This window comes from Anser cygnoides, chromosome 5 (genome assembly GCF_040182565.1).
Source record: "Anser cygnoides isolate HZ-2024a breed goose chromosome 5, Taihu_goose_T2T_genome, whole genome shotgun sequence".
Classification (NCBI taxonomy): domain Eukaryota; kingdom Metazoa; phylum Chordata; class Aves; order Anseriformes; family Anatidae; genus Anser; species Anser cygnoides.
The window spans coordinates 36,293,543-36,305,415 of record NC_089877.1 but is presented as its reverse complement, the minus strand read 5'-3'; the positions used below and the strand labels follow the sequence as shown (position 1 = coordinate 36,305,415).

General features: G+C 46.0%; 3 protein-coding genes across 3 annotated transcripts; 1 reads left to right on the top strand and 2 right to left on the bottom strand.

The window, feature by feature from the left end:
• Positions 1–232: 232 nt before the first annotated feature.
• LOC106048264 (olfactory receptor 8U9-like) lies at positions 233–1,470 on the top strand. Its single transcript, XM_048053148.2, has one exon. It carries the CDS (start codon positions 233–235, stop codon positions 1,172–1,174), a length of 942 nt encoding a protein of 313 aa, XP_047909105.1. The 3' UTR covers positions 1,175–1,470.
• A 3,775-nt stretch (positions 1,471–5,245) lies between these two features.
• Positions 5,246–6,206, bottom strand: LOC106048308 (olfactory receptor 5T17-like). Its single transcript, XM_013200204.3, has one exon. It carries the CDS (start codon positions 6,173–6,175, stop codon positions 5,246–5,248), a length of 930 nt encoding a protein of 309 aa, XP_013055658.3. The 5' UTR covers positions 6,176–6,206.
• Positions 6,207–10,335: 4,129 nt separating this feature from the next.
• LOC106048248 (olfactory receptor 8U9-like) lies at positions 10,336–11,402 on the bottom strand. The gene has a single exon (XM_013200142.3). It carries the CDS (start codon positions 11,263–11,265, stop codon positions 10,336–10,338), a length of 930 nt encoding a protein of 309 aa, XP_013055596.1. The 5' UTR covers positions 11,266–11,402.
• Positions 11,403–11,873: the final 471 nt, after the last annotated feature.

Sequence of the window (11,873 nt, the reverse complement as noted above, 5' to 3'; positions counted from 1 at the left end):
GTTTGCACTGTTGGTGAAATATTATTTAATACAGTTAGTATATTCCATAGGAATAGTTGTTTTAGACAAAACTACTTGTTTAAAAAATTCAAATAGAAACTCTGTAGTACGTAAATATTTATCAAAGGAATCATTTAAACTAGATAAGTACATTGTGTAGGGAGGAGATGCTCTGTATTTTCTTTTTATTTTTATTATCCTCTTCTCTCACAGGTACAATTAAAGGAAGACAATGTTTATGGGATTTAACCACACAGTCCATGGCTTCATCCTCCTAGGACTTGCAGAGAGCCCAGGCATGCAGCTCCCACTCTTTGGGGTGTTTCTGCTGATGTACATGCTGACCCTCTTGGGGAATCTTGGCATGATGGCCCTGGTCAGGACTGACCGGGGCTTGAACACCCCCATGTACTTCTTCCTTGGTCATTTTTCTTTTGTTGATGCTTGTTACTCCACGGTCATTATGCCCAACATGCTGGTGTCCTTGGCCTCGGGGAACAACACCATTTCCTTTGAGGGCTGCGTGACACAACTTTACAGCTTCATGTTCTTTGGGATTGCCGAATGCTACCTTTTGGCCATCATGGCGTATGACCGCTACACCGCTGTCTGCAACCCGCTGCGCTACGTGGTCATGTTGCCGCAGGCGGTCTGCATCCAGCTGGTCTCAATGTCCTACACCCTTGGTGTTCTTTATGCAGCGATTTACACTGGCTGCACGTTTGGGGGATCTTTTGGGAAGTCCAACATAATCGATCATTTCTTCTGCGATGTCAGCCCCTTGCTAAAGCTCTCGGGCTCTGACAGACTCATCAGGGAGAGGGTCATCTTTGCTTTTGTTAGCATAAATGGGATTAGCACCAGCGGAATCATCGTAGTCTCATACCTATATATCCTCTCCACTGTCCTGAGGATGAGCTCCACACAGAGTAGGTCCAAAGCCTTCAACACATGTGCCTCCCACATGATGGTCATCTCCTTGTTCTATGGGACGGGCTTCTTCATGTACCTCCTGCCCAGCTCCAGTCACAAGGGCCTGGACAAGGTGGCCTCCATATTTTACACTCTGGTGACCCCCCTTCTCAACCCTCTCATCTATTGCCTGAGGAACAGGGAGGTGAAGGAGGCTTCCATGAGATGTGCAAAGAGATTTCTCCATCTTGGTCTTCATTGAAATGGGGAGGGAGGGTCTGAAACTGTAATGAGCAAATAGTTATTTGGTCTCATGGAGAAAGATCTTGTAATAAAGTTTAAATTTGATTCACCCTTCCCGAAAGTTTTCTTTCCCCATCTCTCACTGATGCAGTGATGCAGGGAGAGAAGCCTGTAGGATACACAGTGCTGTATTCTTTTCTTTCTGTAGCTGTAAGATGGAACTTGGGGTAAACCTACTACACTTTACAATTTGTAATATTGCACTTTAATCCTAGACAGATTAATCCAATTTAATGAGCATGGAAAGCTGCGGGGACTCAGCTAACACAGAAACCCATTCAACCCAATCCTCCACAGTCACATCCTCCTAGGAATGCATCTCAAAATGAATGGAAATTCTGGAACTCATGCAACTCTGAATTTGGAGATGCATTTGATAATGCAGTGGCTATATTTATATTGAACATAATAAACAGTTCTATTTGTTTGGCACACCAGCTATTTTTGTTAGTTCTACAGGCACTTTAAAAAGCCAATTTTGGCAAGATTTCAGTGATTCTGCAGGTGACAGCAGAAAAAATACAAGGTTTTTTTCCAGAGGCAACTTTGATAACAACAGGATTAATCTCAAAGCTATACCGAAACATTTTGAGGATTTTGGATAGCCTTTTGGTTTAACAGAAACAAATTGAAAACTGATTAAAATTATTTTTAAAAAGCTTTACTGCAATAAAACTTGAGGTATCCCTGAGCAGATAGCAATCCATAACTTCAACTGGTCTCCTCAGATAGATGTAAGACTTCCCGGACATATGCTGGAAATACAATACAGCCCTGAGGAAGCAGTCTAGAAGGTTCCTGGAGTGTGTGGAAGACAGCTTCCTGACTGAGCTGGTTAGTGAGCCTGCTGTTCATGAACAGAGAAGGACTGGTGGGAGATGTGGTGGTAGGGAGTTGTCTTGGGCAGAGTGACCACGAAATGGCAGAGTTCTCTATTCTTGGTGAAGTCAGGAGGGGGGTCAGTAAAACTGCTGCCTTGGACTTCTGGAGGGCTGACTTTGAACTGTTCAGGACACTGGTAGGAAGGGTCCCTTGGGAGTCAGTCCTGAAGGGCAGAGGGTTCCAGGAAGGCTGGATGCTCCTCCAGAAGGAAGTCTTCAAGGCACAGGAGCAGGCTGTCCCTGTGTGCCGGAAGATGAGCCGGCGGGGAAGAGGACCGGCACAGCTGAACGGGGAAGTTTTGCTGAGTGTCCAGGAGAAAAAGAGAGTCTATATCCTTTGGAAAAAGGGGCAGGCAACTTGGGGAGAGTACAAGGAATTTGCCAGCATATGCAGAGAAAAAATCAGGAAGGCCAAAACCCAGTACAACTCAACCTGGCCACTATGGTTAAGGATAACAAAAAAAAATGTTTTTATAAATATATTAATGGCAAGAGGAGGGCCAAGGAAAATCTCCATTCTTTACTGAACGCAGGGGGCAACATGACTACTGAGGATAAAGAAAAGGCTGAGGTTCTTAACGCCTTCTTTACATCTGTCTTTACTAGCCAGACCACTTATCCTCGGGGTACTCAGCCTACTGACCTGGAAATCTGGGACAAGGAGGAGAAGAAACCCCCCGTAGTTCAGGTGGAAACAGTTAGAGACCTGCTGCTCCATCTGGACTGTCACAAGTCCATGTGGCCAGATGGGATCCACCCTAGGGTGCTGAGGGAATTGGTGGATGTGATTCCTGGGCCGCTTTCCATTATCTATCAGTAGTCATGGTCATCCAGAGAGGTCCTAGATGACTGGAGACTTGCTAATGTGACGTCCGTCCATAAGAAGGGTTGTAAGGAGGACCCAGGGAACTACAGACCTGTCAGCCTGACCTCAGTGCAAGGAAAGGTGATGGAACAGGTCAGCTTGAATGCAATCATGAAGCATAGTGGGACAATCAGGGGGATCAGGCCCAGTAAGAATGGGTTCATGAAAGGCAAGTCCTGCCTGACACACCTCATCTCCTTCTACAACCAGTTGACCCACCTGGTGTATGAGGGAAAGCCTGTAGACACAGTCTACCTAGACTTCAGCAAGGCCTTTGACACGGTCTCCCATAGTATTCTCCTGGGGAAGCTGGCAGCCCATGGCTTGGACAGGTACACACTTTGCTGGGTTAAAAACTGGCTGGACAGCTGGGCCCTGGGAGTGGTGGTGAACAGAGTGAAATCCAGCTGGCGACCAGTCACTAGTGATGTTCTCCAGGGATCGGTGTTGGGGCCCAACCTCTTTAATATCTTTATTAATGTCTCCAATGAGGGGAGTGCACCCTCAGTAAGTTTGCAGATAACACCAAGTTGGGGGTGTCAATTTGCTGGAAGGTAGGAAGGCCCTGCAGAGGGACCTGGACAGGTTGGATATATGGGCAGAGGCCAATGGGGTGAGGTTCAACATGGCTAAGTGCCGGATCCTGCACTTTTGCCACAACAACCCCATGCAACACTACAGGCTTGGGGCAGAGTGTCTTGAAAGCTCTGCAGAGGAAAAGGATCTGGGGATGCTGATTGACACTCGCCTGAACATGAGCCAGCATTGTGCCCAGGTGGCCAAAAGGCCAACGACATCCTGGCTTGTATCAGGAATAGTGTAGACAGCAGGACCAGGGGGGTAATAGTCCCCCTATACTGAGCTCTGGTGAGGCCGCACCTCAAGTGCTGCATTCAGCTTTGGGCCCCTCAGTACAAGAAGGACATTGAGGCCCTGGAGTGTGTCCAGAGAAGGGCTCTGAAGCTGGTGAAGAGCCTGGAACACAAGTCCTGTGAGTAGCGGCTGAGGGAACTGGGGTTGTTTAGTCTGGAGAAGAGGAGGCTGAGTGTAGACCTTATTGCTCCCTACAACTACCTGAAAGGAAGGTGTGGGGAGCTGGGGGTCAGCCTCTTCTCATGGGTAACTAATAATAGGACTAGAGCGGCCTCAAGTTGCGCCAGGGGAGATTTAGGTTGGAAATTAGGAGACATTTCTTCTCAGAAAGAGCAGTCAGGCATTGGAACGGGTTGCCCAGGAAAGTGGTGGAGACACTGTCCCTGGGGTGTTCAAGGAAAGGTTGGATGTGGTGTTTAGAGACATTGTTTAGTGGACAACATTGGTAATAGGGTGATGGTTGGCCCAGATGATCTTGAAGGTCTTTTCCAGCCATAATGATTCTATGATTGGTACATTTATATATGTGTGATTTGGAGTGTCTTTCAGAATGAATATTTATTTTGAATCAGGACTTTGCAGTTCCAGCAGTTTCTGAGAATCAGTTGAGCTGGATTTTGTCCTCCAAGACAAGCAACCATGAAATGCAGGCACACTAATTGTGTCCCTTCCCTCCCATTTTCTTGGTTGCATAAAAACTGACACGAGCTTCCTATGAGTTCTTGGCAGTGCTAGATTAAAAGTTACACCAGATGATCCTAGAGGTCTTTTCCAACCTAAATGATTCTATGATTTTGTAAACCCCCTAAAGGGGGAATGAGGCAGATAAGAAGTGAGGCATTCAGGTAACATAGTGGATGTTTTAAGTAGACACAATATTTGTGGCAAAGAAAAAAAAAAAAAAGAGGCCGTAAAATGGGATTTAAGCTATAAACTGGGGAATGCTGTTGGATGTGGAGGAAGATTTTGACAGGGCTATCAAGGAGCATGGGGCTATTGTCCAATGTACATCTGAAAAGGCCATGAAAAAGCTAAGTGCAATAAAATATGGAAGGTAAATCAGACTGTCCACAATATCTGACTACTGGCACAAGCCAGTAGCAGAAGAAGAGCAAGACTACACAGAATTATGGACTGGCCGAGGTAGGAAGACACCTCTGGAGGTCATCTGGCCCTATCGCCTGCTCAAGCAGCGACACCCAGAGCAGGTTGCCCAGGATCATGTCCTGGTGGTTTCTGGAGATCTCCAAGGAGGAGACTGCACAGCCTCTCTGGACAACAGATTCCTTGCAAATATTCAAAGCCAAATCTGGCATTCTCAAGTACAAGGCAGGGAAACAAAAGTTCTTGGCGTCAAGTGAAGTTATGGAGTCCTCTATCACAAAACCAGCAGATCAATGTTGTGCTGGAGCTATTTCCACACGACAAACTCCTTCAGGGCATTCCTCACATCCCTGTTCCTGAGGCTGTAGATCAGAGGGTTCAGCATGGGAACCACCAATGAGTACAACACAGCAAAGATCTTGTCAGTGTTCAGGACATCGCTGGAATTTGGTCGGAAGTTCAGGGCGAGTATAGACCCATGGAAGATGGTGACTCCGGCCAGGTGAGAGGTGCAGGTGGAAAAGGCTTTGTGCCGGCCCTTAGCGGAGCTGATCTTTGAGATGGCAGAGAGGATGAAGGCATAGGAGACCAGGACAGCCAGGATGGTCACCATCTCAACCAATCCTGCAAGACCGAATATCAAGCACCTGTTGATGTGGGTGTCAGAGCAGGACAGTGCTAGAACAGGCATGATACCACAGTAGAAATGGTTGATCTCAGCTGGCTGGCAAAAAGACAGGCTGAAGGTGAAGTCCGTGTGCACCAGAGAGTGCAGCAGCCCAAGGACATACGAGCCGGCCACCAGCAGGATGCAGACCCGTCGAGACATGATGGCCGTGTAAAGCAGAGGGCTGCAGATGGCTACGTAGCGGTCGTACGCCATGGCAGCCAGCAGGAAGCACTCGGTGGTCCCAAAACCTATGAAAAAAAACATCTGGGCAGCGCAGCCAGCCAGGGAGATGGTTTTCTTCTCTGTCAGAAAGTTCACTAAAGTCCTTGGTGCCACCACTGTTGAGTAGCAAGCATCCAGGAGAGACAAACTGCTGAGGAAAAAGTACATGGGCGTCTGAAGTTGGCCACTGCTCCTGATCAGCACAACCATCCCCAGGTTCCCTGCCAGTGTGGTGGCATAAATGAGGAGGAACAGCACGAAGAGAGGTGCCTGCAGCCTGGGGTTGTCCGTGAGTCCCACAAGAGTCAGCTCTGTAACTTGCCCAGTTTGATTCTCCTCGGCCATTTCCTCCAGAAGCACTGTGAGTTATGTCCACAAAGCTACAATGAAAATTATAAATTAACGGGCAGACTCAGTGCCTAAAAAGACCTACACTGGCTATTGCTCCTATTATCAAATATTTGTTTAATTTTAAATCAATGTACATGAAAGAACAACTTGACGAGACAATGGAAATTTATTTCAGTATCAGTTACTCTGCCAAGTGTTCGATTTTTTATTCATTCACTTGCATATATATATATATTATCTATTGTATACTCATATTTAATATGATCAGTATGATAATATGGATCACACTTCAGTGCAACCCTCAAGGGAGAGGAGGGGAAGGGAAGGGAAGGGAAGGGAAGGGAAGGGAAGGGAAGGGAAGGGAAGGGAAGGGAAGGGAAGGGGGAAGGGAAGGGAAGGGAAGGGAAGGGAAGGGAAGGGAAGGGAAGGGAAGGGAAGGGAAGGGAAGGGAAGGGAAGGGAAGGGAAGGGAAGGGAAGGGAAGGGAAGGGAAGGGAAGGGAAGGGAAGGGAAGGGAAGGGAAGGGAAGGGAAGGGAAGGGAAGGGAAGGGAAGGGAAGGGAAGGGAAGGGAGGGAAGGGAAGGGAAGGGAAGGGAAGGGAAGGGAAGGGAAGGGAAGGGAAGGGAAGGGAAGGGAAGGGAAGGAAGGGAAGGGAAGGGAAGGGAAGGGAAGGGAAGGGAAGGGAAGGGAAGGGAAGGGAAGGGAAGGGAAGGGAAGGGAAGGGAAGGGAAGGGGGAAGGGAAGGGAAGGGAAGGGAAGGGAAGGGAAGGGAAGGGAAGGGAAGGGAAGGGAAGGGAGGGGAGGGGGCATTTCCTGACATCAGCAGCCTGGAGATCTGCGTGCTAGGTGAGGCTGCTTTTGACAGTGAATCATGGCACAGAAAGGGGGAAAACACAGCTGAAAAGGTGGCCCAGGCATCTGCAGTGGCTGGACATCACCAGGTAACGTGAGAGTAACTGCAGCAGATTTACTCCTTCTTTTTAATGCCTCCTACTTTCCAAATGTCTTCTTGGTGGAGCGTTCTTAAAGATTCTTTCGCTTGCATTGTTGCACAGAGGAAAGATGAAAATCATACTCAGTCTTCCATAACAATTCATTTTTTTATGATTTTGGGGTTAAGCTTTTCTGGAGTATAAGGAAGTGGAGCTGTGCCATCATTTGAGAGAAAAGAAATTCTTAAAAAAAAGTGGCACAACAAATCTTCACATTAATAACTTCCTTCTCTATGATTTTCATTTTAAAATTCATACTTAGGAGTTTTAAATATAAGAAAATATCTGTTTAAATTTATTCTTATATTAAATGTATTAAATATACCAATGCTTCCTGACCCTTTCTCACAAAAATCAATGGGAAATACAGAACAGCACTCCAGGAGCAGCCACTATTACATAAATATATATTTAAAGAAAAATGAGAAAAGAGCCAGTTTTAAAGAAAACTGGGGGGTAAGCGTGCCCACGTCAGCTTCATCTAGTCTAGGATCATGGAAATCACCATGCTCCTTATAGAGGTTCTGTCCCTGTAACCTAATGTTAGTGAAACGAGTACAGCTTTCCCATACTGATGCAGGTAAATCAGTGTAAAATGGGCATTAGTGAGCCTGACTGGGACTTGTAGTGGAAAAATCAAATAAACTCCGTGCCCAGGTGCAAGAAGTGCATGGGATTTAGCTGCATGTCAGACAATGTGCCCAATTTCTGATACAGGAACAGGGGTCAGAATGCTGCAAGAAATCCTACAGAAACCCCAGATAACTCAGGGTGGAATTACCCAGCATTGCAGAGAAAGACGTGGTATAACTGGTAATTCACCTGGAAGCTGGCATCACAGTCTTCAAAAAATTCAGGTGCCCTGTTCTCCCCCTTTGCCACTATAGCTCTTACAAGAGAATCCCTCTCCTTGTTTAGCTTCTCTAATAAAGATATGGCTGAGACCAACCAAACCCATCTCTACAGACCCGACTCTGAGCAAGGCAGTTGTTCTCTTTCCCCTTCTTCCTGCAGGGGATGCACACACCGTGGGCGTCCTCTGCTCCTCACCAGCGGGGACCTCACCTCTGCAGCAGGCAGCACTGGTGCACAGCAGGTGGCAAGGACACATCTTTGATCTGAGCAACCCACCTGATTTAATTGCTTTTTAACGCTCCTGTCACGAATCCAACCCTGCTGGGACTTCTAAGGTGCTTTGGTCGAGAAGTGGTTTTGAAGACTTCCTTTGGGAGTGATGCAATTATTTTTATACTTCTGTTTCCATATCTACCATGTTTACCATGTATTTTTTTCATAAATGTTTATTTCATATACATACATATTTTTTCCATATACATCTTTGTTTTCCGTATATACGTATTTATATTCCCATTTCAATATATATTTCCTGCAGAGTTCATATATTTATTTATGTACACACATGCAGATATAGATATATATGTGCCAGGGAACAATGAAAAAGAGAACGCATACTTTACAGTGATGCAACAAATGAACAAACAAACAAGGATCAGTGAGTTCTGGCCAGCCCAAACCAATGCAAAGCCCACTGTACTCCTTTTATTAAAGCAAAAACACAGTGAAATAAGAGAAAGAAGAGAAGAGAAGAGAAGAGAAGAGAAGAGAAAGAGAAGAGAAGAGAAGAGAAGAGAAGAGAAGAGAAGAGAAGAGAAGAGAAGAGAAGAGAAGAGAAGAGAAGAGAAGAGAAGAGAAGAGAAGAGAAGAGAAGAGAAGAGAAGAGAGAAGAGAAGAGAAGAGAAGAGAAGAGAAGAGAAGAGAAGAGAAGAGAAGAGAAGAGAAGAGAAGAGAAGAGAAGAGAAGAGAAGAGAAGAGAAGAGAAGAGAAGAGAAGAGAAGAGAAGAGAAGAGAAGAGAAGAGGAGAGGAGAGAAGAGAAGAGAAGAGGAGAGGAGAGGAGAGGAGAAAAAAGAAAATTCCTTTCCCTTGTTATGCCAAAATTTACCACAGTCTGTGCAAGGCTGAGGCCAAAACTCATCTTCTTCAGCAGGTTGAAATGCTCTTTTTTTTTTGGGGGGGGGGGGGGTCCTTTTTTTTTTTTTTTTCTTTTCCTGCAAGGAGTTAGAAGAGAGAGGAATAGGCAGTGCTACGTATTTGTTTGGCAGGTGTTGGAGCAGAAGAGGGCTAAAAGAGGAAGTCACTGCAGTGGAAATGTTGGAAAACATATCTTTGTGTTGCTGAAATCTAGCTGGAGTGGCACCAAAAATTACACCTGAGACAGTTAAATAATAACCAGGGGTGTGAGGAGGTATTGACTGAGTGGAAAATTTACTATAGCAAGAACATTGTTTTCATTTAAGGTCATTTTACTTTTTGTTTATTTGTTTGTTTGTTTTTATCCAAAGTTATTTGTTTCTTAACAATATGACAGAGAAATCTTCGGCATACTGATATCAGTCCCCATTCTGTAACATCTTGATTTGTTGTACTGAAAGTCCACTTTTTAATACGCTGGAAAACACAGCCTTGTTGATTCAATAAATGGAGAACCAGTTGTTATTAACCCAACATATGACTAAGTCATTTATATTTGCACACCATCTGAGAAGTAGATGTAGGAACAGACAAGGCAAGGCTGAAATTACCCAGGGGGTTGCAGGAAAATCAGCACAAACACTCACTGCAAAAGTCAAGTGATTTAAAAGTGTCAAGTTATTAAAAGATTATATGATGAGCCCTCCCTGTCCTGCAGTCCTTCAGGTCACTTCCATTCCCACCCAGTCCCGTAGGCACAGAGTTTCACAGATACGTTGAGAAGAACCCTTCATGGAAGGGTTTGTGACTGTCCTTGTGGCTTCTCCTCTCAGTGTTAACCATCTGGAAACCTATGTCCAGTGTAAACCAGGCTTTCTCTGTACTCACTGAACAGAGAAATGGGATAAGCAGGATGAATCAAGCTCTGTGGTGGGATGGCTCACCACTCACGGACCATTGATGGTACGTAAAGTTGGGTTTCACCTCACCTAACTTTGGCTATACAGCAGTTAGTGTCTGTTCCGTATCAGTTACTGGACCTCTCCCTGTTGCTGAGTGCAAGAAATTATGTAGAAATTGCTCCCGGTCCACCTTCAATGCAGATTCCAATGAAGTTTTGAGCCCCATTCAATAATAGCGATAAGGAAGTGCTGCCCTGGTCACCCGCTTCCCTCACAGCCTTCTCCCAGCCACTCTTCTCAGGGCAGCCTTCACCTCCCTGTTCCTCAGGCTGTAGACCAAGGGGTTCATCATGGGGGTCATGATGGTATAAAATAGTGTGGCCGCTTTGTTCTCATCCAATGCATAGGTGGAGCTGGGGCGCAGGTACGTGAACAAAATTGCCCCGTAAAACATGGTGACCACTGTCAGGTGGGAGGCACAGGTGGAGAAGGCTTTTCTCTGGCTCTGAGGAGAGTGGATCCTCAGAATGGCGGGGAGGATATAGATGTAAGAAACAAAGATAACGGTCACAGTGCTAAGACAGTTTATGCTGACAAGAGCGAGGACAACCAGCTCATAGGTGTGGGTGTCGGAGCAGGAGAGAGCTAGGAGCGGGGCAATGTCGCAGAAGTAGTGATTGATGACATAGGTCCGGCAGAAGGAGGATGTAAAGATGAAAGTGGTATGCGTCACCGCATGCACAACGCTGATGGCGTAGGAAGCAGCCACGAGCCAGCGGCACGTCGCTCTGCACATGATGGTGGGGTACAGGAGGGGCTTGCAGATGGCCACATACCGGTCGTAGGCCATCACAGCCAGCAAGAGGCACTCGGTGATCCCAAAAACAACGAAGAAGCACAACTGGGCTGCGCACTCTGAGAAGCCAATGGTTTTGTCCTCCATCAAGATCTGTACCAGCATTTTTGGGAGGATGATGGAGGAGTAGCAGATGTCAACAAAAGCCAAGTGGCTGAGGAAATAGTACATGGGGGTGTGAAGGTTAAGATTGGTCCTGATTAATGCAATCAGCCCAAAATTCCCCAGGAGTGTCACTATGTACGTGGACAGAAAAACCAGGAAAAGGGGGACCTGCAGATCTGGGCGGGTGGTCAGCCCCAGGAGAATGAACTCATGCACGTCAGTGTGATTGACAGGTGTCATTCTCCGTAAAACATTCAGTGTGTGGGGGAAGGATAAAGCAACAGAAAATGCCAGGGTCAGGAGGGGAGCAGGGGAAACCAGGCTTGCACCTCTGGCAGCTTCAGTCCTCTGATTTTGGGCAGCTCAGCTCAGCAGGACCCTCAGCTTCCCATGTGCTGACGAGGAGGCAGAGTGCTTCCCTACTGGAGTGTTATGCTGGGCTTCCAACCACCCCTGGGAGAGCCAAACCTCTTCAAAACCATTTGAAAAGTAAACCTTAGCTCTCAAGATAAAGAGTGAGAATGCCAACCTGGGTTGAGTTCAGCATTTCATCTCCAACATGGCTTCATTATTTGTGCACTCCTGGTGACATTTAACTCAGGTGGAAATTCAAGACTGTAGGCATTATTCAGCAATAACCTGTTTTGGTTTTGGTTTAAATTGAGATACTTAATGCATTTTGATTTTCCTTAGTGAATATCAGGTGCCTTTCAAAAAGAATTAAAGGGGGAGGAAAAAACAATTTTTGTTTTTTTTTAAATAAAACAACATGAAATAATTCAACTTTCAGAAATACCTTCCCTATTGATTTTCATTTCCTTTTGCAAAACAAAGGGGAGCAAAAGCAT